Source organism: Plectropomus leopardus, chromosome 3, assembly GCF_008729295.1.
Source record: "Plectropomus leopardus isolate mb chromosome 3, YSFRI_Pleo_2.0, whole genome shotgun sequence".
Taxonomy (NCBI): domain Eukaryota; kingdom Metazoa; phylum Chordata; class Actinopteri; order Perciformes; family Serranidae; genus Plectropomus; species Plectropomus leopardus.
The window spans coordinates 35207527-35232132 of NC_056465.1; the positions used below are offsets into that span (position 1 = coordinate 35207527).

Genomic DNA, 24606 nt, shown 5'->3' on the forward strand with positions numbered 1-24606 from the left:
CCAAATAACAGAACAAGTTACAAGAAGTATTAAAATAAAATTTTAGAATTTAATTTACAGACATGATTGTTATTTATGGTTTTTATTGTCATAATTTTTACAGTTTTTTTCTGTTGTTTTATTGTGCATCTTTTTAACTAGTTGCAGATTTGTTTGCTATTCAATCTTTTTCATTAGTTTTACTACATTTTATTGTTAATTATAACATTTGGAAAGCATTTCTGCCAGTTATTTGTTTTTATTGAATTCATTGCTATCATATGTTATGAATCCTTTTAGACCACTGAATGTGAATCCAGGGCATTTCTGTAAAAGAGCTTAATGCTTAGTAATTTTTTCCCTGAATAAACACCGGTTTGATGGAGAGTTTTGCAAAATCATCCATTAATGACACATCCTTAATTATGATGGTTCCTCTTAAAACTGGTCACGCAGACTGGTTCTCGAGACAGCAGCGAGGCTCCAAGAGTCCTGAACAGAACTGATTGTAAGTTGGTGGAAAAACGGTTTTACAAGTAAACATAAAGAACAATAAACAGCTGCATCACCTCCACAAAAAGTTTTTTCATCAATGATAAAGTTCTGCCAAAAAGTGTTCATGGGAAACGACCCCATAGACACACTAACTGACAAGCAGTTACTGCGAAATTTTATAGATTTAATCAGCAGTCAGTTTCTTTGTTGGCCAATAAACTCGCACAGAATCTGGAGCACCCGACCGTGCAGCTACGCGCTCCCTGCCGTCCCGTAAATAGTTAGCCTGCTAATTGCACTTATTACCCGATATTACTCCAGAGTGGAGTAATACGTGCACTGAACAGGTTTTTCTGCATCACTGGATTCACCAAAATGTGTTGGGCCATAAACGGTACTCATATGCACATTACAGCCCCCGATAGACACGAGGATGAGTTTGTGAACAGAGAGAATTATCATTCTGAAATGCACTTTTTTAACACTTGTCCTTTTTGCATATTCATCAAGAGTGTGGACTTTTCTTTTATTTCTGCAGATTTGTTTTTCATTTCTTTTTTTTCTAAATTTATTTTAGGAGTGTTTTATTACCAGTGGACTCATATGTACCATTTTGTTATCTGATTTCTTTAATAGAAAATCTAAAAACATAAACTACATAAACATCGTGGGCTTTACGTCACCTTGGCACTGTGAAATACTCTCGAGGTATTTAATATGTAGTCTTGTGTAGTAAATGGCTTAGTTTTTGTTCAGTTTGAGCTGTTTTTTGCAGTTGTCTTTTTTAAATTTTATTCTTCCAAATATATTTTTTTCACCTCTTTTGTCTTTATTGGACAGGACAGAAATTAAGCGTGAGAGGCCATGAGCTGGAAGTGAACCCGCGGCTGCCACAGCGAGGACTCCGCCTCTGCACATCCACCGAGCCATCAGGCGCCCCTTTTTTGCAACTGTATCAAACAAATTCCTTAACTAAAGAAAAATAATACCTAAAGTGAAATCCTCGCCAAATAAACTTAAGATGCTTCATGCAATCTGGCAAATCAAGATTAGAGACAAAATGAAAAAGCTTGAAAATCTCGCTCAGACCTGGACCGCGTGCTGATTTTAGTGCATTAACATTAGCAACTTTTATTTAAGCGCAAATCGCCAAAAACATTCTGATCGGTTCTTTATGAAATGCTGGTGCTGCAGAGAACACAGACAAGCTAATATTTACTGTCACATTAAGCACCGCTGATGCTAAGCTGCCACAAGAGCAAAAGCAGGAGCCAGAAAACACACATTTCAAACCCTCTATGTCAGCGCCAGTCGCTCGATATGCTGGGAGAAGAGAAGATAAAGAGGAACAGAGAGAGAGAGAGAGACAGCAAAACACCTTTAGATAAAAATGTTCACGGAAACATTCACTTATTATTTGCTGGGGAAAAAAACACATTTTTGCACGTTCAAATTTAAACACATTTTCAGGTCTTTTACTCAATAAAGAATCTGACAAGGTGCATTCACATCTGAACAAAACAGCTAAATCCTCCATTTACCATAATGCAACATAATAGCATCTTTTCCTTAGAGCCTCTTTGTCTGTTAAATGCCCACAATGTTTATATTCTATACCTCCGTTTTTCAGCACACACGTTGCCTTTGCGTTATCTAGCTCCCGCGGCTAAAGCTTGAAACCTCGCCAACACTATTTCCAGCGCTGTCGGTGCTTTTCTACATGTGAGTAAACTGCACTTTGCCACATCTGTTCTCGCTGCAGTCTAAAGAGAATCTGTTCATCTCCATTCACGTCTTCCCATTGATTTTTCCTGCACTGGCTCTTGATTCGCTTCGTGTTTTATGTGAGCGCACATCAGCAGCGGCGCACACGGTGTTTGTGAGCACGGAGGGAATAGAGGGAGCTGTGTGGGCTGAGGTGAGACTGACACTGTGTCATTGAGAAGAGCGTGCGCGCTAACAAAAGCATCTGAAACCAAATACAAACGTTTTAAATTTTATAAACGGGGGAGGTCATCCCAATGTTCCCAGGGTCCTCTGTCTCTATAAAAAATAATGACGACCTTACACCAAACAACATTTTCAGCAATTACACTGTCGCATTTAAGTTCTTAATGTTGGACTTAAATTATGGGCCATTTGGGATTTTTGTTTTTTAAATTCTTGTCTGCACTTTTGCTATACTTAAAGGTGATTTTTGTTTTAAAATGTTTAAATTTTACTAATTAATTTGAACTGTTACATATCTTATCTCTGTGCTGTTTTATTGTGAATCTGTTTTCTTTATCATGTTTTTATGTTTTATTGCTCTGTAAAGCTCTTTGAATTGCCCTGTTGTGTGAAATGTATTAAAAAAATAAAGCTGCTTTGCCTAAATCATGAGTGTTTTAAACAGGGTTGACCTGAATGCTTCTGAGCTTCAGTCTCTGCCATGATAGTTTTTAAATACTCTGTTTTTCTACAGTTTACAGTAACTTAAAAAACCCATAAATTAAGGGAGGGTATTCTGAGGAATGCATCAACACTGGTTTTTGATTATTCTCAAACGGGGACATTTGAAAGTTGTGATAGGTCTAGTTTTGTGACGTTTAACCACAGGTGACAGGCTTACAGGTTCATTGATGAAATTGACAAAAAAAACAAAAAAAACAAAAGAAAATAAAAAACCCGAAATTAATCTACGTTAATCTGGCTTAAAGGCGGGGCAACGTTGTCCCCTCATTTTGTAATCATACTTTTTTAGGGCCCAAGCACCCAACAGCTACTTGGCATCCCCATCATACCATTTTTGTGTGTTTTTGGTTTGTTTTGTTGTTGTTTGTCTCTTTTTCTTGAGAAAGGGGATAGGATGGGACAGATACTGTCCTTGTCTTCCTGATTAAAATACAAAAACTGTTATAAATAAAGTGTTAAAATAAATAAATAAATAAAACGCAAGAAAGTAAACGGCGTGACATTCCTGTCTCGGACAGTCAGTGTAAAAGGGGCTACTGTAAGAGATTGGTGACCGCCAGCTCTGCTGTCCAAATTGCAAAAGATTAAAGATTTTCAGATGTTTCAGATGCAGCTTGAATGGTTAAAATCCATTAAACCACTGTGGAGATATCTACGCCTGAAGTCAAACTGTCTTGCCCACAAATCGAGGTCGTCGATTTGAAGGATTATAACATCAGCGGGCTGTAAGCTGAAGTGGACGTTTTCAACATATTGACCCAGCGAAACATGAACATTTGACCTGGAAAGAACACATTACTGAGAACATAAAACCCTTTAAAAGGCCTCCTTAATGAGCCATATTAAGAGGATATCGAGCCGGGGAACATAGGACCCTGGGAACATGGACACGCTCCCACTAATGGCGACATAAATCCAATAAATGATCTCTTACTCTCAATGATGTCACCCAGGCCCTGGGCATAGAGGAGGTCCTTCAGACGGGACACCTCCTCCTTCAGCTCGCGCACCAGCCGGTTGTTGGGATCCTCGTTTATCACGGCGTTACAGCGGATCTGTTTGGCGCGGTCTGCATACCTGAGGGTTTAACAGAGGGATGAGCAGGTGAGAGAGCGGATAAACACACACACACACACTCACAAACACACACATGTTCACAACCTCCCTGATATCACACATCCACGTTACTCTGCAGCTTCACACCGCAGCTGCAGCTCATGAAGGGTGTTCGAAGTGTGAAGCTGATGCAAGACACCGAGGGGAACGTGTGTTACGTAAGACTTTAGTCTCGCTGGCATCAGTGTCCCTCAGAGCCACATTCAGCAGCTGTGTGGGAGGAAAAGGACGCAGCGGAAAACGTGTCCCCTACCTGAGCGTGCTGAGGGTCTCGTCGTAGTTGATGTCCGCTGGACTCAAAGCAGCGACCATCGCAGTACGAGAATTCCCCCCTGACACGAAGGAGACGAACACTTTAGTCTCAGTTTGACGAGAAAACGATGGATCAGCGAAAACCATAATGTGCTCATACCCAAATTTTCTCTCAGCAGCCAGGTCAAAACCGAATCTCTGTAAGGGATGAAGCTTTCCACTTTCTTCTTCTTTTTATTCTGTGTATTAAAATTAAAACAAAATATCAAAATCAATGTATTTACTAACATTAAGGTTAGGAAAAATGACAAATAAATAAGTTATAGAAATTACCTTATTTGACCCAGAGTCCTAAAAAGAAAGAGACAGTGAATTAACAGGTTTATCCTGTATAACATCTGATTTATTTTACTGTTTTAATATGCAGATATAAAACATACCACTTCAGCCAAAGCAGAGATGACTTTTCCCAACGTAGTTAGAGATTTGTTGATATTTGCTCCTTCCTATGATAAAGCAAGAAGCAGAAGATGATTTTTACAAGTAAATACAGCCATTAACTGCTTTAATATCAGGATGCAACAATTGTGAAATTTCGTTTAAAATAATAATCCAGCAGATAACTGATACCCAATGTTTTTTGTTTCTGTAAAGTTTGTTTTCCTTGTTGTTTATTCCTCATTTGTGCAAAGAAAACAAAGAAATCTTTATCATAAAAGTAATATTAATTCAGTCTTTTATCACTGAGCATAATGAAGGAGCATGAATGCAATCATACATATTTATAAAATTAACCTTTAATATAACCTTTCACATGAAAATATCTTTAAAAAACTGCTTTTAAAGTAATTTTACTATATTTAACATATCACAAGTCTCTTTCTAATACCTATATTAAATTGCTGTGTAAACATAGACAAATGTCTCTATTTATTTAAATTTCCCACCCAAAACTACATTTTACAAGATTGATGAAATTGACAAAAAAAACGGAAACGTCTTGATAATGTTTCAAATTTACCTTTCGCCAACTAATCATTTTCCCTGAATAGAGGCTGAACGCATCATAATGTAACTCAATGCAGCTTCTGTCAGCAGATAATTCCAGCGTTGTGTTGAAGACCAGTATGTTTTTCTCTCGCCAAAACCTGAACCAAACCCTCAGCCCGACCCCTGCAATCTACTGCAAATTGGAAGGTGATAATTGCCAGATTTAAATGCATCCCAGTGTATCTGCTCGAGAAACTGTAGACGCCCGCTGTAATCTTAAATTTGTGTGTTTGGAGCTTCAAAAGCCTCTGCAGAGGACAATATAGCAATATAAGACAAAGGCTCGGTTCACTGTGTGCGCTGCCATGCGGCTGTGACTTCAAGTGTGTTTATGTCGGAAACGTTGGGCCTGATGGACCATGAAATTTATTTTTAAATCTTTCCATTGCACTTTTCCATGTATGAGGTAATTTTTTCCAAGTTCCAGGATTGCAGGGTAACCATAACCAGCCAGGGTTGGCGTTACGTGTTAACAGGTGGGAACATATTTCAGTACGACTCTGACAACCAGCTGCTAACAGCTGTTGTTGACTAGGTCTCCATCGGCTGATTACAACACCGATTTGTTGTTCTTAATCTGGCATTATCAGGTAAAATATAGGGTGTGTCCTCTGATGCATCGATTCTGAGTTTACCTTTTGTCCCAAAGGCGTCCTGAGGAAGATTGTTTATTTGTGCCACACACATTTTCTATTGTCCCTGACACAATGGGACAACGTTAACCCCTTGCACGTTAGACTACACAAAAAAAATGTGACACAAGAGAAAAACATCGGCCACAGCCATCGGTTACTGTCATCTTATTTGCCGATAGCCTGATGGCAGTCAATCAGGAGAATATCGGATAGTAAATTGGTGCATCCCTGTTTAATATGGATAATCAGAGTGATTACTTCCAACGTGGGCAAGAAAATGTGTTGTTAAGATCTGTGTTTGATTATTTCAAATGCATTTGAGCAAACGTTTCACCTTGAGCCTGGTCCCTTTGGCTCCGGTAGAATCTGCCCTCTCGCTGCCGGCCAGATCCACCAAACTGACTTTGCTGACCTGCAACAGAACATCCAATAAATAAATAAATAAACTGCAACACATCAGCTGACAAAACAAAACAACAAAACATCTAATGTTATTCATCTTGATTCCAGAGATGCACCTCATTAAAAAAACATCTTCACAATGTTACCTTACCGTTACAGTCCGACCTTCAAGCAATCATTGATTTCCAATTAGATGTAAATCAGTGTCATTAATCAGCTGGCAGATAAGCCGAGGCAGCGGCTCAATGTTAAACACATTCAGTCAGGACGTGATAAAACTCTACCTTCTCCGAGGTGTTATCAGTCTCTGCATCGTGGCGTTTCTGGGTGAATATGATGTTAAAGACGGCATGCGAGCGACTGCTGGTCTCGTTCATGTTGGTGGCGGCCACAGTCCTGCAGTGAAGACACTTTATCAGCTTGTGCAGCCAGCTGGGTGTTTGCTGCACATTTGTCTCTTACAATGACAGAGAAAATTAGTCTCTAATCCTTAAAAAACAGAATTTAAAGTGCAAAAAGAATGTAAATAATCAGCTGAACTTAATTTACATTATAAAGAGCTTTAAGTTTTGAAAGTCTGCACAGTTTTAACTTGCTGTGCGTGTTTCTCCACTGCTCCAGAAATGTCTTTAATGTATTTGTGATGTTTAATTCATGCCTTAAAGGGATGGTTCAGATTTTTTGTAGTGGGGTCATACGAGGTACATTTATTACTTCCAGTAGATGGCAGTTGTTATGTTATCTCAAGGCCTACCGAAAAAAATCAATATCAGTTAAAGTGTGCGCTATATTTAGACTGTTTTCACTGCTTTACTTTGTGGTCAGACAGGTCTTTTTGACGGGAAACTGAAGAAAATATACAGTTCAAAAAACTCTTCTCTCTCTCTTCAAAACCACCAGACTCCTTTGGCAAAAATGGTAATTTTACACCACAGAGAACATGAGCTTCTGGTCTACTGCTGCCTCCATTAGTGGGTTTGTTTGTGTTTTTGTGCAACTTTGGTGTTTTTAAGAGTTAGATCAGATCCACTTAAGTCACCCAGTAACACAAACAAACTAACCGATTGAGGCAGCGGTAGACCAGAAACTCGAGTGTTTAGCGTGGTAAAATTTCTGTTTTTGTTAATGGAGTCTGGTGGTTTTGAAAAGAACTGTATATTTTCTTCAGTTTCCCATCAAAAAGACTTGTCACACAACAAGATTAAGCAGTGAAAGTATTCTAAATATAGTGCACAGTTCCCTGTCAGAAAGGGCTGTCTAACAGTGAGGTAGAGCACTGAAAATATTTTTTAAAATCATATTTGCCCCTTTAACGCTACTGTTAAAATCAGGAATGTTGCACCATTTTCTGCCTCGTTGTTCTGTATAAAAAGTATAAACACATAATGCGGGCACAGAGTTGTTGTACCTTTTAGTCAGCAGCAGAAGTAGTAAAAGAGGCGAGGAGATGTCTGCGTAAAAAGCGTGAGCCAGCAGGACAGGACAGACGTTTTGACAACATGTTTTGTGTGCTATCCACCGTTCAGTAATGTGAATTCAGCCAATCAGTTTGTCTTTTTATCAAATTTTGTTTTTTGACAGCTTACTTATTATATTGTTCTGTGAAACTGTTTTTTTTTTAACTGATTCTTCCCGTGTGCACTATACCTTTGCTGCAGTATCGTTGCAAATTTCCCTGCTGTGGGACGACTAAAGGATTATCTTATTTTACCGCTGGGAGATTAGCAGCTACCTCAAAGAAAAGACACAGCAACTGGGAAAACAATGTTGTCCAGAAAACATTTTATCCTCAAAGCAGAACAGAGAGGGTACAAAATTGTTATTGTCATCTTATGCAATTGTTTCTGTGTATAAAGTGTCGATGGTTACATCATGTGTCATTCTAGAGGCTCGCGCTTTTGTGTTAAACTTCACACTTTTTTTCATTTATAAACCATCAGCATGTTGTCTAAAATCCCACACTAAGGGTGCAATAGGACGTTTGATTCTGTGTAAAAAAGCAAAGCTGGCGTAATGAACTGTCTTTGTTTTGGCATTTTTTTGCAAAATCTTTGTGTAAAAAGGGCTTTCGATTTTTTTTGACCGCTGCCTAAATCCACGGCTGCTTCTGTGGTGGTGGTCTTGTCTGTTTCTCCAGACTGGGGTCGTGCTGAGTGCCATCTTCTGTTGGTAATACACTGACTATGGTGAGGTATCTCATAGAACCCCACTTCAAAACCTCCAAACTCTCTTTTAACATATCTAAAATCCTGGCACATCACATGTTTTTCTGACTTTCAGTTAGTTTTACTCTGCAAAAGATTTTCTAACAAGAACCCAAAATCATTAAAAAGTATATTTCACCAATTCCTCTCCAACAGAAAAGTGAAATGCCTGAAAGAATAAACAGCTGCATCACCTGGCCTTGTTGCCGGAGTCCATCAGGTCCTGGATGTCGTTGTAGGAGGTGACAGCGAGCTTCGACAGGTCCTCCACATACGGTCCCATCAGAGGATGTTCTCGAACTCGCAGGTTCCCTTTATTTTTGGGGTTCAGCAAGTCCCGCACACGTTCACAGTAGATCTCCATGTAGCTCACCTGTTCAGATTCAGAATATCAGCTTCAACATCCATCAAAGCTGATTCCTTTTTTTTCATAAACATATTATTGAACTTTGTTCTGCTTAAATAATGTCACATATATACAACAACAACATCATAACATCTACTAACAGATGGAAAAACATTGCACATTGGGAAATATTGGGAAACCTTTTATTTCCAAAGACTTTCTTGAGAAGCTCTTTTTTAATCATTTATATATATAAATATATATATATATTTAAAACAATAACTCATTAAATAATTATAATAATGATAAATAATTAAGAAATAAAAAATACACAAGTAATTCTAAGAAAAAAACCCAAAAACAACAAACTAACAAACAAAAAAAAACCAAATAAAAATAAAACACATTCTTGCATGGATATGCTCCACATCTCCTCTGATCTACAAGCAGCCGTTAGCTCTCTGACACCATAAAGTGCGTAAATCTTACGCACATGGTTTGTGACATTAAAGCTGATTTATTTCATGATGTGATGACAGAAGTTATTATCAAAAACGTACCTCCACAGAATAAGACTGCTGTTGCTGTTGTCTGCGTTGTCGTTGATCTTCGTGAAAAGATCTTCACACATCTGGAAGGAGAAAAACATTATTTTCCACATCTGTTGATGCGATAAAATTCAAACTCATCTTTCCATTGATTTATTCTTATCAGCACTGTAATCGTAACAAGCGTGTACCAGGGGAATGATTCCTTGTTGATCCTTGACGTCCTGTTTCCCCATCATGGTGTAGGACTTGCCAGCGCCAGTCTGACCGTAAGCGAAGATGCAGACGTTGTATCCCTCGAAGGCGTGCAGCAACATTTCCTCTCCGATGTCTTTGTACACTTGACTCTGAGAGGCATAATTGATGTCCTCTGGCTGCAGACAGAGACCAGATCAATAATCAGCCATTTCTTTGATGCTAAACTTGATAAATGCAACAAAGTGTTGCAGCTGTGTGTGTGTGTGTGTGTGTGTGTGTGTGTGTGTGTTGTGTGTGTGTGTGTGTGTGTGTGTGTTTGTTGGGGTGCAGAAAGAGTTACCGAGGGTGTGGGACCAGTAGGAGTAATCAAAGTTGAAGCTCTTGTTGTCTTTGGCCTGCTTGGGGTTGATGATGGCTGAAAGACAGGACAAGGAACACGGGTCAGAGGGAGGGTGAGAGCTGCGCGCGTGAAACCGTATCCGAGCCCGAGCTAATACAACTGGCGGCGTCGTGTCGAGCTAATACAACTGGAAAAGCCTCAGTCGCCTCCTCTTCAGCGTTTGGACCTCTGCACTACAGATGAGACTGCAGATGTATTGGGACAATAAATGTTCTTTTTAATGGCACGAAAAAATGATCAAATATAAATAAATAAATGTATAACTAAATACAGACATCTCTCTAATGATCAAAAATGTGTTTATTTATGCAATTATTTATTTATTTTCATATTTATTTCTGCATTTATTAATTTATTATTGTAATTATTTACTGCATTTATCTATTTCTGTATTTATTTTCAGTATTAATAATTGTGTAATGCAGGAATAAATAACTACACAGATACATTAGTAAATCTATATAAATTGTTATCTTTCTGTATTTATTCATAAATTTATTTACTCCTGTATTCATATATAGATTTACTAATGTATCTGTGTATTTATTTATTCCTGCATTACACATTTATTTATTGATTCCTGTACTTACTCATACGTATATATACGTATATTTATTCATTTCTGTATTAGATATTTATTGATACTTGAGGCCATCTTCTGTCATCCATCATATTTTCGAAGATGAACACAGAGTGCTGAGAAAACATTTTTTGGTAGCATGGGCTGAAATACATCAATCATGATATATCACTTGTCATCAGCTGCTTTTTCATGTTGGCATTAAACTTAAAACAAAATGGCATCAATATTTATTACAATCTTGTTGCTTGCATCATAAAAATGCTATTTTTGATGACAATTGGAATCTACAGGTTTTTACAAACACTTAAAAAACATTTATTGCATTCAAACTTTGAATAAAAAAGAATTTGTGAAAGTATTCGAGCATCTGACAGACAAAGAAATATAATTCATATTTTAAAAAGAACATTATAAATCTTCAGTGTAGCCCTGCTGGTGGCTCACTAACACTAATTACACACCAAAACAAAAAATTGCTGAACGAAAACGACACAGAAACGGTTTGTCCTGATGGCGGTGGCAGAATAAAAAAACAGTGTTGTTTCCTTCCAGGTTTCTTTATCTAGCAGTAGCCATTTTAGGACGGTTCACACTCAGCTCGTCTTTCCATTTTTCCACAGCCTCAGTGTGAAGCAACCATCAGCCCTGAGCTGCACATCGTCATCTGCACCAGATAAATCCTACTTTTGTGAATCTTGTAATAGTAACTTATTCTAGACAGTCAGAGAAGCACTGATCAAATTTGAGGTTTTTGTGTGTCCACCGACTGAGCTGTTAGTCGCAGTCCCAGAATCCCATTTTAAACGATAATCCGGTCTGCTAGACTCACATCCAGAGGACAGTGATGACTCATGCAAATCTTAGCAGGTTAATTATGATGATCATGTCTGATCAAATCTCTTCCGACTGATACAGTATCTGACCTAACTTGATATTAGATACGTCTGCTCCGTGACTCTTCACAAATTAAGTTAATGTCCTCGTTGACTTTATGATGATGACGAACATCTTTTTTCTGGTTCACTTCGTCTGTTAGTAGATGTTACTGTGTTGTTCTTGGCATTTAGTGAAGTTTAGCTGGTAGAGCTTGTCTGCAGATTTTTTGGTGGCAGTATCATGTATTTATTTATTTTGAGTCTTTAGTAACTGCATTTTATTTGTGCGATGCGTTTTTATTTCATTGTCTTCTAAACTCACGTTGTATACATTTTGTTAAATAAAACTGATGATGTTGTATTTTTTCTCATGTATGGGCCTTTAATTAATGACTAAGGGGAAATCTGGACCCAGTGGTTGGACCAGTGTGGAGCCAGTGCTGTCGAAAATGCTTTAAGAAACATATACAGCCTGTGATATGGGGTGCTGTGTGTTCAGTGTTATTATTTAAGAGAGCTAATTTACCAATACAATTAGGGGGAAGGATCATAGGCGATTTTATTGCAATCGCAATAAAAAAGCACTCATATTGAGTTGATTGTGGTAAATTTCCATTATCAGGATAATCATGATGGCCAGGAGCACCCAACAAGACTGCTGGGCAACCATCAATAAAAGAGACTCTGCACAAAACAGGCTGCGTAAACATCAACTTAAAAAAATCCAAGTGATCCAAATCAATCATGTGCATGATTTAATACCATTTCAAATAGTTATAAAGCCTGGCTTTTTAGGATAGTTAGTTCTTCTTTCAAAAGGATGTTTACCAAGAAGATGTGCCTTTTTTCTGTGATGCGCAAATGTAAAGTGATTCCTGTATAATTTAGTGCCGTTTTAAGAGTTTTAAGCATATTTTGATGATTATCAGGATAATATCCTGGTTTGTCATTATTCTGGTCAGGATAATCATAACGTGAAACTTTCAAATTGTTCGATGTTTAAATACAATTCAACTTGTGCAATAATAGACAATTGGTCCTACATGACCATAGAAAACTGAGGTAAAGTGGCATTTGCTCTTGCCCAAGAAGGAGAAAACCTACAACTACCAGAATGCACTGCGCTGCAACACACCAATGAAGGCTCCCGCTGGTAGGTGACATAATGTAAACTCATCTGTTTGACACACTGGCTGGTAACAAACAATCTCGTGTTACAGTTAGACAGTAAGCTGAAACATGTTTCTGAAAACATTTGAGACGAGAAAATGGAAGTCGGTGACAGAATCTTGTTTTACATTTGATCAGCGCCGCTTAGTTTTCGTGTTTGATCTCAGTTTTTTCAGCCTCTATTTTCTGGTTAAAGGAAACATTATGGCATCTTCTTTCTGTTCTCAAACTCTACAACAGCTAGACAGACCACAAAAATATGTTTCTAAAACATTTTAGACCAGAGACAGGCAATGCAGTAACAAAATCTTGGTTTACAGTTGCTCAGCACCTCCTCGTTGTAAAGTTTGAACTGAGTTTGGACTGCACCCTTAATCTACTTGTATACTCTTTATTTCAATGTTGACAGGCAAAATAAAAGGCAGAACTTGAATATGTAGTTTGAGCAGCAGCCCTAGAGCCAGCAAAAAAACGCGATGAGCAGAGAGATCTGGGCGTTGGCAAGATGGGGGGAAGTTTAACAGTTCGTTTACATATACTACCCATTATTATTATTAATATTATTATTATTATGGTACAGAGCTGATTGGAAATTGTCAAAGTATCACTTTAAAGGTAAACTATCACATACATATATGACTCATTTTCTATAGAGACCTATTACACCTTAAGTCCTGAAATTAAGACTTTTTTGTGTGAATACTACAGAATATGGTAGCGTTCCCACCAAAAAACGATATATCTGATGTGGTTTGGTGATGCAGACTATCACAGTGCTTCCTCTCCCAGAGCTCCAGACACCATTTTCTCTAATGTAGATGTGGTCGATAATAGAGGAGAAGGCCCCGGGGCTAAGTACACTCTCAAATAAGTGTACACACTCTTATTTCCTTTCTACACTGTTACTGTGTCTCCAGCTATGAAATATAGGCCAGTGTGTCTGACGCGCGTTTCCGATTTCAGGCCCATCCCTCATCATGACAGGTACGCTGGAAGACGGCCAAATATGAACACAGATGTTACTCACGTTTACACTCACCGCTGTCTTTTATATTCATCCCGGTAGTGTTTTCTGGGCTCATAACTGTTGTAAATTATATGAGGTCTGCTGCTAACCACAGAGTCAATTTTACTAATTAGCTAGAAATGTTTTCCACGCTGCTCATTTCCCCGACTGCGCTCCGTCTCCTGCCACAAACGGTCTTCTACAGTAAAGTGGGATGACGTCAGACATCGCTGGATATTCCAGTTAAACTTTAATATGTCCGCAGAACTGGATGGACAGTTAACTTTAATCAAACAATGGTTGTTAATCCCTCCACTCATCACATCTGTGTATCAGTGATGGTGCTGACTTCACCCTCATTAAAGGGATAGTTAACCAAAAAATAAAAATTCAGTCATTATCTACTCATCGTCATGCTGATGGAAAATCAGGTATTTTATAGTCCACAAAACACTGCCGGAGGTTCACAGGAAAAGGCGTTGTACTCATCTCCCAAACAACTGAAGAATATGGTGACCAGGATTCAAACGTTAAAAAATATGCAATGAAACCACAAAACTACTGCTCGTCAGAGTTAATCCAAGTGTCCTGAAGCCCCAGCGTGCCAAGTTGTTTTGGAAAAAGTCACCGTCGTCATGTTTTTAGCCTTGTTGTAGCCTGTAGCTTCTAGTTTGGGAGCCACATTCATGTATGCACGCTGTATCTGCACGCCAGTGTTTACATGCTACCTCTGCATGAACTAAAATGAAGCAATTGAATTTTAATTATATTGTTTAAAAATAGATTTTAAAAACTGTTAAAAAAAATCACAATACTTAAGAACACCTATTTTTTGCGCACACATAATATATATTACAGCCTGACAGAGAGTGAAGGTCACACAAGGTCTCACGCTGCCACGTGGTCAAAACAGGAAAGAAATGATTCAAAAACGCTGAACTTTTTCTATAAAGTCTGGATTCTGTAACAAAAGAGAAACCAGTTTAAAAGAAGACAGATTTTGCTAAACATCTGAAATTAAGAAATAAATCATGATCTTATGCATCGCCTCTGCAGTACGGCATCTTCTCGTTACTTACTCATCTCTGATTGTTGTGTGATTCATACGAGACGAGAACCCCCCCCCCATACCTCAGCACCGGAAAGCAAAGCGCCCGGCTCTGAGGTAAGGTAATTACTTCAGAGCTGCAGTGATTGGCAGAATATATGAGCGTTACAGTGAGACACGGAGAAGGGCCGCCTATTCTAATCGCACTCAGTAGCTCCACTGACGTCCTCCGAGGTCACAGCTTACGTGTCAAAGTCATCTGCACCTGAGGCCAGTTTCAGCAGCGTGTTGAGCACACAGAGCACGTCTCCCATCTTCACCACGCTCCCCTTTACTACCTGCCTTCTTTTTTATAGTGGAAACGCTCTTTGATTACGAGGCGTTGAGTTTATAGATGACGCCAGGTCTGGAAGTCATGTCACGGGGGACAAACGTAATTAGACGGAATAAAACGGAAACATTTTTCATCCGGCAGTGTCCTCACAAACCTCCACCTAAATTGTTCTTCACAATATGAAGAAATGTTTTCTCAACATAATGTTTGCACACACTGACTCCTGTTTGTGAGTTGAAGTGTGCACCATCGATTTTCACACAGCACAAATCACATCTTTGAGAGACAGAAAATAGAAGCAGGAAACATCCATATATGCTAAATATAATTTTCTATTTTTAAGAGCCAAAAATAGTCACTTCAGGCTACAAAAATCCAAGGTATCGACAAATAATCCCAATCCCAAAAATAATCAACCATTTGACCATATAAAATGAATGGAAACATGCTCTACTGTCTGTAAAAGAACTGATCCGTTCTAAAGGAACTTATTTTATGAATTATTGCAAGTTGAACATTAATTGGAAGCTATTTTGTTCCTTCACTTTTACTTGTATTATCAAATAATTTCATTTATTTTTTTGACTGATTAATTGTTTAGTTTATAAAATGTCAGAAAATAACAGCTTTTAAGAGCCCATGTTTTTTTGTTTTGTGTCAAAAATCGCTCAAAATATTTATTTTATTATAATAGAAGGTTAGAAAAGCGAGTATTTATATTTTTTAAAAAGCTGGAACTTGATTTTTTTGGTAAAAATGACTTTGAATTATTTATTTTATTTATTATTTATTTATTTAAAAAAAGTTTAAAAAAATTAAATTAAGTTTTTAATTGCATTTCAATTAACAATGTCCTTTTTCTGTTCCCTTTGATGTTTCATGTGAAGCACTGTGAATTGCCTTGCTGCTGAATGTGCAATATAAATAAACTTGCCTTACAAAGGGACACTAAATTTTGCATTCAAAAGCACATTACATCAATTATTGCAAAGGAAAAGAACTCTTAAAATCCCTGACTGACTTTATATAACAAATCAGTAATATGAGTTCCAAAAAAAATGTTTATTGGAATTTTAAAATAAATATACAGTATACTGTATACTTTCTAGTATCCCGAAATGGAATAAAAAGCACAATTTATTTAACCAGATGTGATGTTTAGCATGCTAGCATATACAGTATATAGGGGATACTGCATAGTATATACTAGTAGTATTCCAGCCTGGAAGTACTCCACTGCTCATCGTTATCACTGTCAGTGACGCCCACATATTCTACACTAATTATATTGTTGATGATCTGCTCCAGTTCAACTTTTAGCCGTTTTACGTCACATTTTTCAGCATCCTATTTGGGCACATTCCACGTTTGTCTTTGTCATCGCTGCTGGGTCTTCATAATTGTGACTGAGTGATGCTGGTCAGACTGTCACGGCTGACCTGCCCCAGTCAATAGGAGAGGAAATGTGGCTGCGTCAGCAGGTCTGGCAGAGGGGATGTGAACCCACTGACAGAAGCTGGAGGAGAGCCACGTAGATGCTAAATTCAGCAGCAGCAGCAGCAGCAGCAGCACTGACTGTAGGCGGTGAGTTGTCTGCTGCTTTATGTTTGACCTCTATCTCAGTTTACAAGGTCTAAACTTTAAGACACAAAACGTACCAAGAGGCACTGTCTTTGACAAAATGAGCATTATAGAGAAGTACAAATGATGCTAATGAAGTCTTCAACGGTGTTAAAATAAAGAGAATCAGCATTAATCCACAAATTTTGACCTAAAATAGATTTTTTGCATGTGTTTACATGGATGCATCTACATTCAAACATGCAGAATACAGCACACCACAGAATTTTGTTTTTTAAAATATGAATTTTGTACATATGGATGCACAGATTACGGTGGTTATTTACATATGAAACATTTAGTTTCACTCGTTATCTGAGTTATCTGGAGAAAGCATGGGAGATAAGAAAACAAGCTCTTTATCCAAATAAATTACAGATTTATAACATTTGTTAATGAAATAATTTTTCACGTGAAAAAGGCTCGCTAGAAAATGATCAGCTGGTAGCAAAATTCAAAATTAATTTTCAATAGCCAACTTTCAACCATTAGAGGGCAGTAACTTTGCATATTTATACACAATATGTAGAATTGTAATAGTTTGCCCTTAAATGTGAAGACTTTAATCAATTAACAACACTACTAAATACCCAAATATATATTGCTTTTCAACTGAAAAAGCAGTTTGGGGGTTTAGTCACTCTTTAAACATTTCCACAGAAGTCTCAGGCATGGACATGTGGCACACTTGCAGTAAGTGTTTAAGATTTTAGTGAAAATGCATGTGTTTAGGAAGTACTGAGCATACAACTGGATGAATAAGACTTCAATTAAAACTGCACCTCCAACAAAGAATCCAAAAACAAAGTTATCTTTACAGATTCAGTTTAGCAGGATGAGTAAATGATATCATTTGGTTGTGTAGTGTTCCTTTAAACTGGCAGCTGCAATAATTGGTGAAGTGGTTTATTTTAGTTTTGTTTTGTCTCTCTTTTTTACACCATTCTTTTGTGTAAGAGAACTTTTATTGCAGCTTTTCTTCAGATGGTGAAAGTAAAACAGTGTCGTCTGCATACAAATGAATACTGAACATTTCCTTTTCAGACATATTAGGTTTTTTTTGGTCAAAATACAAACCTAAATCTCTCCACCAAGTAAATGCACTCAACAGTTTTCTAAAGAGAGGCCTGTTTTTCTTCAGGTCTGTCTCCTGCATCTTAATTAAGGTCAGCGTGGGAGGGGAGATCTCCCAAACAACGAGATTACTGCCATTCTCCTGCTTTGTGGGAACCGGGGATTGACCCACACATGAGTGTCAGACAGCACAAAGCAGAGAGTGAGACACACACACAAAAAAACCCGCTCCTTCTTCTTCTTCCTTCTCTCAGCCCAGACTACAAAAAAGACAAGGGGGCATTTATACAGGCCTCTGTACCCCCTCCAGACACTGCAGCCAATGACATCAGCCCGCTCACATCCTCCAGTCCACGTCCAGAGCCATTGACTGAGCGTGGAGGAGAACAATCTGCTGCGCTGAAAGACCTGCAGGCTCTCTGAAAGCAGCTTTGTGCTCCGTGTGGGTCGGACCGACAATGTTTTCTGGTACTGCTGACAAATTGATAAACTCACTTTAATATTCGGATTTTAAGGCAGATAGATTCAAATCAGATCAAACAGAATGATAACTAAAGCCTCAGCAAAATCTGTTCATTCAGACCTACTTAGAAGAATAGAAGAAGATTGTCTTTATTGTCAAAGTACAAGAAGTACAATAAATAAAAGTGCTTTATCTGACCAGTGCAGATCTTAAAAGCTGCTGCGTCCATGTGAGCAGCCATCCACAGTGACTTCTTTCACGTAAACTTTTAAATTAAAAAACATTTTTATAGACTTGTTTTTATGAGATGTCTTTTAATTTGTTCTTAGTTTTTTAATTTTATCTTTTAATTTGTCTTTTAACTCATCATTTTATTCCATCCTGCTTATTATTGTCATTATTATTAATGTTCTGTGTTTACTGCCTTTATTTTGTTATTGTATTTTTCTGCCTCTAATGTCCTGTTTTATTCCACCGTAACTCTTGTCTGGTGTTTGTTCGGCATTATTGACCAACTGTTTTATCGCCTCTGCGGTTTATTGCTTTGCTTTGTTGGCCAGAGCACTTTGTAAACTGTGTTTTTAAAGGAGCTCTATAAATAAGTTAGTATTTTTACTTTATTATGACTTTTGTCCGTAAAGTAATGAGAGTGGGGGGTACCTGCCATGTTCCTTTTCTCTGAAACTTAAACTGCAGTATACCAGCTTGTAGAAGTGATTTGCATTGTGGGGAATCGAGCCAACAAGCTCCCAGATGTAACTGGATGCAGGTCTGAGAAGATCTTGTGCACATTCTTGTGTTATAGTAGATGTTGCGGGTGCAAAGGTACACAAGAATCACGGTTTGGTACGTGTCTTGGTTTAAGGGTCCCGGTTCAGTTAGAAAACAGAAAAAAGTATAAAAAAAAAAAAGGTACACTGCACAGCACACAGACTTGACAAAACGAACACAAAAAAAAAAGCTCAACTTGAAGCTATCTCAGTCGACTGACGATTCAGATTCTCTGACTTTCAGCGGGCAGCCCTACACAGATTCTCAATGAGTTTGGGATTTGGGGAATTTGGAGGCCAAGTTGATGCCTTGACATCTTTGTCCCGTTTATCCGGTCATTCCTGAGTGGTGTTCTGGTCTAGCACGGTGCATCGTCCTGTCGGAGAGTGCTGTTTCCACGAGCGTTTGGGTTATTTAGTTCTATTATATTGGAGAGAAAGCAGACAACTCTGGCCGATATCTCCAACTCTGCAACTCTGCAACTCACACCAAAACAACATAGACTGATAAATAGCGCTACAGGTAAAATATGTACTTTTGATTCGGGGTGAACTGTCCCTTTACATATTTAGGTCGGCAGATATTGCAGTGAATCAGCAGGATCTGCCCAAATGAGCATAAAGTGAAGAAAAAGCTGATTGTCATTGTAGGATGGCAGCAAAATTCTCTTAAATTCAAGCATTTTAGAGCCACATTTACTTGGATAACGTGCTTAATTACAAACAAAAGACCCATTTTGTGGGATTATAAGAATTGAAAGTCACAGATTAAATCAAACGGGGTGTCTCCAAGGACATTTCAGAGGTATCCACACCGTAAAAATATATTCCCCGTGGACGACGGTGCCTTTGATCTAAGTTTACACTGCTGACAGCAAAATACTAATCGTCCACCGCTGCAGAGACAGAACGAGGAGCTCTGTGCCAAGAAACTGACACCGAAATGTAGTCAACGTCATGCTGCGAAATCCTGGAGAGACTCTATTTAAAATGAGATTGTAGCTGTGCAGTCTAACAGGGATCTACGTAAAAAAACCGGCAACAACTCACACAGTTAAAATATGACGACCCAAAAAAGCCACCCAGCTTGTTGTCTAGTCACCCATGACATGAGGAGGGGGGGGGGGGGGGGGTGGCTAAATTAGGCCAAACGGTAAATATTTCAGGAAGCCTCATCTATTATTCACAAACGGCTTTACCTTCCTAAGCAGACTACATATCGAGTGTCTTTCCAGTCTCCTCTGGACCGGAGTCCTCGCTCGGCACTGTATAACCCGAGGAACGTGGGCTGCTCTGAGCTACATACGTAAAACATACAACATACAGCCAAAAAAACAAGCACAGTCGATTTTACAGGAAACTTTACAGCAGCTACACACGAGTGCACACTAAATCACACTTTCTAATGTTATATAACATAGACAAAATTGATTCTGTTTCTTCAAAAAAACTGCCTGACTATTTGCATTAGTGTCAGATTTGAAAAGGAAGATTAATGTTGAATAAGGAGACATTTTTAGATCTGGTTTAATCTGGCCTGATGAGCAAACAACAGGCCTTGTCCTAAATAAATAGCAGGTCAGATATGCAGGAGATTATGTCACCTGCAGCATGGCCTTCAGGAGATTTCCTGAGCAGGTGATTTCATTTTGATAACTGCTCCACTGCTCGCTCTATTTATTAACCGAAAAAGATCGACTCTGTTGTAATCAGACGGCTGTCAATCTTGCAGAAAAGCTTAGCAAGATGACATTTTCTCTATAGATGGATTAAATTATCCAACGCTATCTCAATAATCAGCAGCTGAAATGAAAGCTGATTCTGAATAAACTTGCAGCTCACGTCTTGGAACAGGTCTTAATTTGCACAGTCACTCCTGGTAAAAAAGCACGCAGAAGAGAATTTATTAGAGGTCAACGTCAGCAGCCTTTCCTTCGCAGTCATGCGTCTGAATAATCTGTGACGTCACCAGAGAGCCGCACACAAGCAGGTGAGTTATCAAACCAATTAAACTGTCAAATCAGAGACGCAGCAGCAAACTGAGAGAAAAACATAACAAGACAAACTTTGGCTGATTTGTAACCTATAAACAAAAATGATTCATACGACCTGGTGGCAAAAAGTTGCAGCGCTGACACTGTGTTGTACTTGAATATTACCTACGGTCTTGTTCACGGTGTAAGTGAGTAAGACAGCGAACAGTTCGGTTACTATAAATCCCCTGAAACCCACTGACATTTCATCAAGGCCGGGTGAAGGATTTGTTCACATTTCAAATGAGGCTAAGAATGTGTTACTGATTCCCTGTACGATTTTCATGTCATGACGATAAAAGCCTTAAGTTATTTATACCACTGTTGCTTTATATCACCGATAATACTGAGCTCTTTAGTCAGCAGAGTTCAGATATAACAAATTAGTGTTGTTAAGGCAAGCTAGTGTGGCATTGGCTAGGAAACATCGCAATTATTTGCTCAAAATTCATAGTGAATTATGTTTATTTGTCTGCTGAAAGAGTGTCTGTTTACGAGTTGTAAGAAATCATAAATCACCTTTTAAAGGAGAAGATGTTTACTGTAAGCATCTGCTCTGATAATATTAACAATATTTGAATGAAACAAGGCAAACTAACCGTTAACATAATCTCAAACAAGTCAATGTGACCACCGATGTGGTCGATGTAGAAATTAACAACAATTTCCAATAAGATGTTATTCTATTTATTCTTAATGCATTCATCGCACAGCAGAACCAGGGTGTTTTTTGCACCGCAGACACAAGTCTCATGCACTCTTTGTATTAGGGATGTTAAAATGAACCATTTCTACGATGTATTGATGCAGTGACAGCACATGGACCATAAAGTTCTGCAGCTGAAAAGAAAGTCCTGGTAGCAACATCACACTGAAATGTGGAAGAACGGAGAAACTGACTGCTTGCGTTTACTGATGAAAAAGTGGTCGTGCATTTATAGGATGCAATGCATCGTCATTCATCGTGGAATCGAATTGAATCGTTGACATAATTTAAAAGCTTGAGAAATCATGAGATCAGTGAAGATGCACCTACTTTGCATATAATCTGTTCTTTCCCAAAATCTGAAACATTTGCAAACAACAAATGATAATGGTTGATGAAAAGATGATTTTCATTTTGCTCGTCTGCAGCTGCAACATTCAGCTGCAGGCTGCCACTGCACGACTACAGCTAGTGACATGACCACAGCAACAGTTCAATATCCATCTATATCTATATCTATATCTATATCTATATCTATATCTATATCTAATCTCATGCTATTTCTATGAAATCACCACATGTTCACAAAGGAGCGGGAGGAATCAAATTAACCTTTTTCATACAAGATTATTACTCAAGCATCCTTAAATTATTTACTGCTATATGTTTTAACATAAAAGCAAACACAAAGAAAATGCTAAACACCTAAATTACTAACCCACAATGCACCTTGGGTGCAGCCAGTTAATTCTGGTAAAATAAGGATCTTCAGCTCAAGCTGACATCTAGCTGAGTGTCTTCTGCCAACAACTTTCTACACTTTTGACGCCCATGCAGCGTGAAGCAACTGTTCATCCAATCTGCTTGATTCTAAATTTAAAACAATAAAAGCATGTACACATAACACACACGCTGCGGGAGAAATTTAAGCTCTTGTTGGTACTTACTGGTGGTGTTTCCAGACATCTGAATGATGCATTTGCTTTCTTTTCCGATCTCTCTTGAATTGAAGGGGCGGACGCGCACCGCCACCTTCACAGAGGCCCCTGCCATGGTGCCTTCTTCCTAGCACCTCGGGGTGCCTTCTTCAGTGCCCGGGTGGAGGGCCAGCAGGTTCTGTAGAAAAGAGAGGACAGTGAATTTTAAGTGAAAAAATTCTAGTTTTATCACTATTTATGAGTTGGATCGTTGACTGAAAGATTTTAAGATTCAAATGTAGCTGTTATTGCTGCATGTGATTGCATTATCAGTGAATTTTGTGGAATATCGGTATCGTTTTTATGAAAAAGCCAAATTTTGCAATTTTTCACTTTTATAGGTTACATGATGCTATGCTTATCGGTGGAAACTGGCCTCCTCGCGCATTATGCAGCAGGAGCTACAAGAGGTGCCTCGCAATCGTGGACTATCACCTCCCCGAAAACCCTCATACATGGCTGCTCCCACTCATAAAGGGCTTGCCTTTCCTTTATGGCTTCATAACACGCCTACATGGCCTTGGATTGGAAATAATGACGACTAGTGCGGTGGCTGCAATAGAAATAAAGCTGCTAACGTTTTGAACACCCATCGCCATGGTTACTGGGACGTTATTGTGACAGGAGAAGTCACAGAACATTTTTCAGTGGAATCACAGCCGAAGGCCCCTGGGCACAGATATGCAAGAAAGCACCATCACCTCTCCTGCATAGGGGCAAGATACATGGACATTATGGCTGTTTTGCGTCTATCTGTAGTCATTATGTGTCTCTTTGAGGTAATTTTGTGTCTATTTGTGGCTGTTTTGCCTCCTTTTTCCAGTTAATTTGCATGATTTTGTGGTGAGTTTCTTCCTTTGTCTCTTCCTGTGCTCCTGGGTCTGTTCCTGGTGAGCCCGGTCAGTAATCCATCCACGGCTGTATGCAAGCACATGTAGATAAGACTCATTGTTGATTATTTCCTCGATTAATCCATTAGTTGTTGGTCTATGTAATGTAGGAAAAATGGTGAAAAAAGTTGACCAGTGTTTCCCAAAGCTCAACATGACTCCTTCACATGTCATGCTTTGCCAAACATGACATGTGAAGGAGTCAAGAAATAAAAAAAATATTCACATTTAAGAAGCTGGAATCAGAGAATTTGGACTTCTTTTCCCCTGAACAAAATAATACTACGCACATCTATTTCAAAACAGAGGGGCAACTTGCAGACAGTCTCCTGCACAGTCTAAAAGCAAAAATCGGAGCCTGCTTGTATTGCAACGTTTTGGTAACTAGACCTTCATCAGGCAAAACAAGGTCTAGTTCCTGAAATGTCACAATAAATTTATTAGTTCTGTAAGTTAGACAGTGTTCAGGAGTTTTTTTTGCAAGTTGTGACTTTTATTGCCTAAAAAAAATTCTTAAAGTAATTGTCAAATTAGTTGATGACTAATTTCACAATTGAAAACAAATGAATTAATCATCGCAGCACGACATATTGATGATTATGTGTCTGTATAAGGTATTTGCACCAGTGAAAGTTGATTGAATCTGTGTATGTAAATAACAAATTCAAATTTTGTGTGTTTAAGAGTTTTTATGTGAGATAAGCTATTTACCTATAAGAAATAAGAATGATATCAAAATCTGTGCACATATAAATGACATGCTGCAACTTTTTTGGCATGTGCTGCATTATGTCACATTACTAAATCTAAGTCTAATTTTCACATTTGTGTTAAAAACTCATAGGACAGAATATTACACCTTATGGTTGGCGTGTTAGGCACAAAAGAGGAGGGCAGGGCTGCGTGACTGTAACATGAAAAGACCATGCATGGTCAGCTACAGCCGAGGGACATGGATAATACAGCCAGCAGCAACAA

At 38.4% G+C, this 24606-nt stretch overlaps 1 protein-coding gene across 1 annotated transcript in view; it reads right to left on the bottom strand.

Annotated features, from left to right (window-relative positions):
- kif1aa (kinesin family member 1Aa) overlaps positions 1-24606 on the bottom strand; it is a 69567-nt gene that overhangs the window by 41665 nt on the left and 3296 nt on the right. The window contains 14 exon segments of the mRNA XM_042483707.1: positions 1759-1797; positions 3863-4005; positions 4298-4376; positions 4457-4535; positions 4630-4647; positions 4737-4802; positions 6316-6393; positions 6668-6779; positions 8782-8960; positions 9494-9511; positions 9514-9564; positions 9673-9851; positions 10020-10094; positions 22709-22877. Of these exon segments, the coding sequence (XP_042339641.1) occupies positions 1759-1797; positions 3863-4005; positions 4298-4376; positions 4457-4535; positions 4630-4647; positions 4737-4802; positions 6316-6393; positions 6668-6779; positions 8782-8960; positions 9494-9511; positions 9514-9564; positions 9673-9851; positions 10020-10094; positions 22709-22814 (1222 nt within the window). The 5' untranslated portion in view covers positions 22815-22877.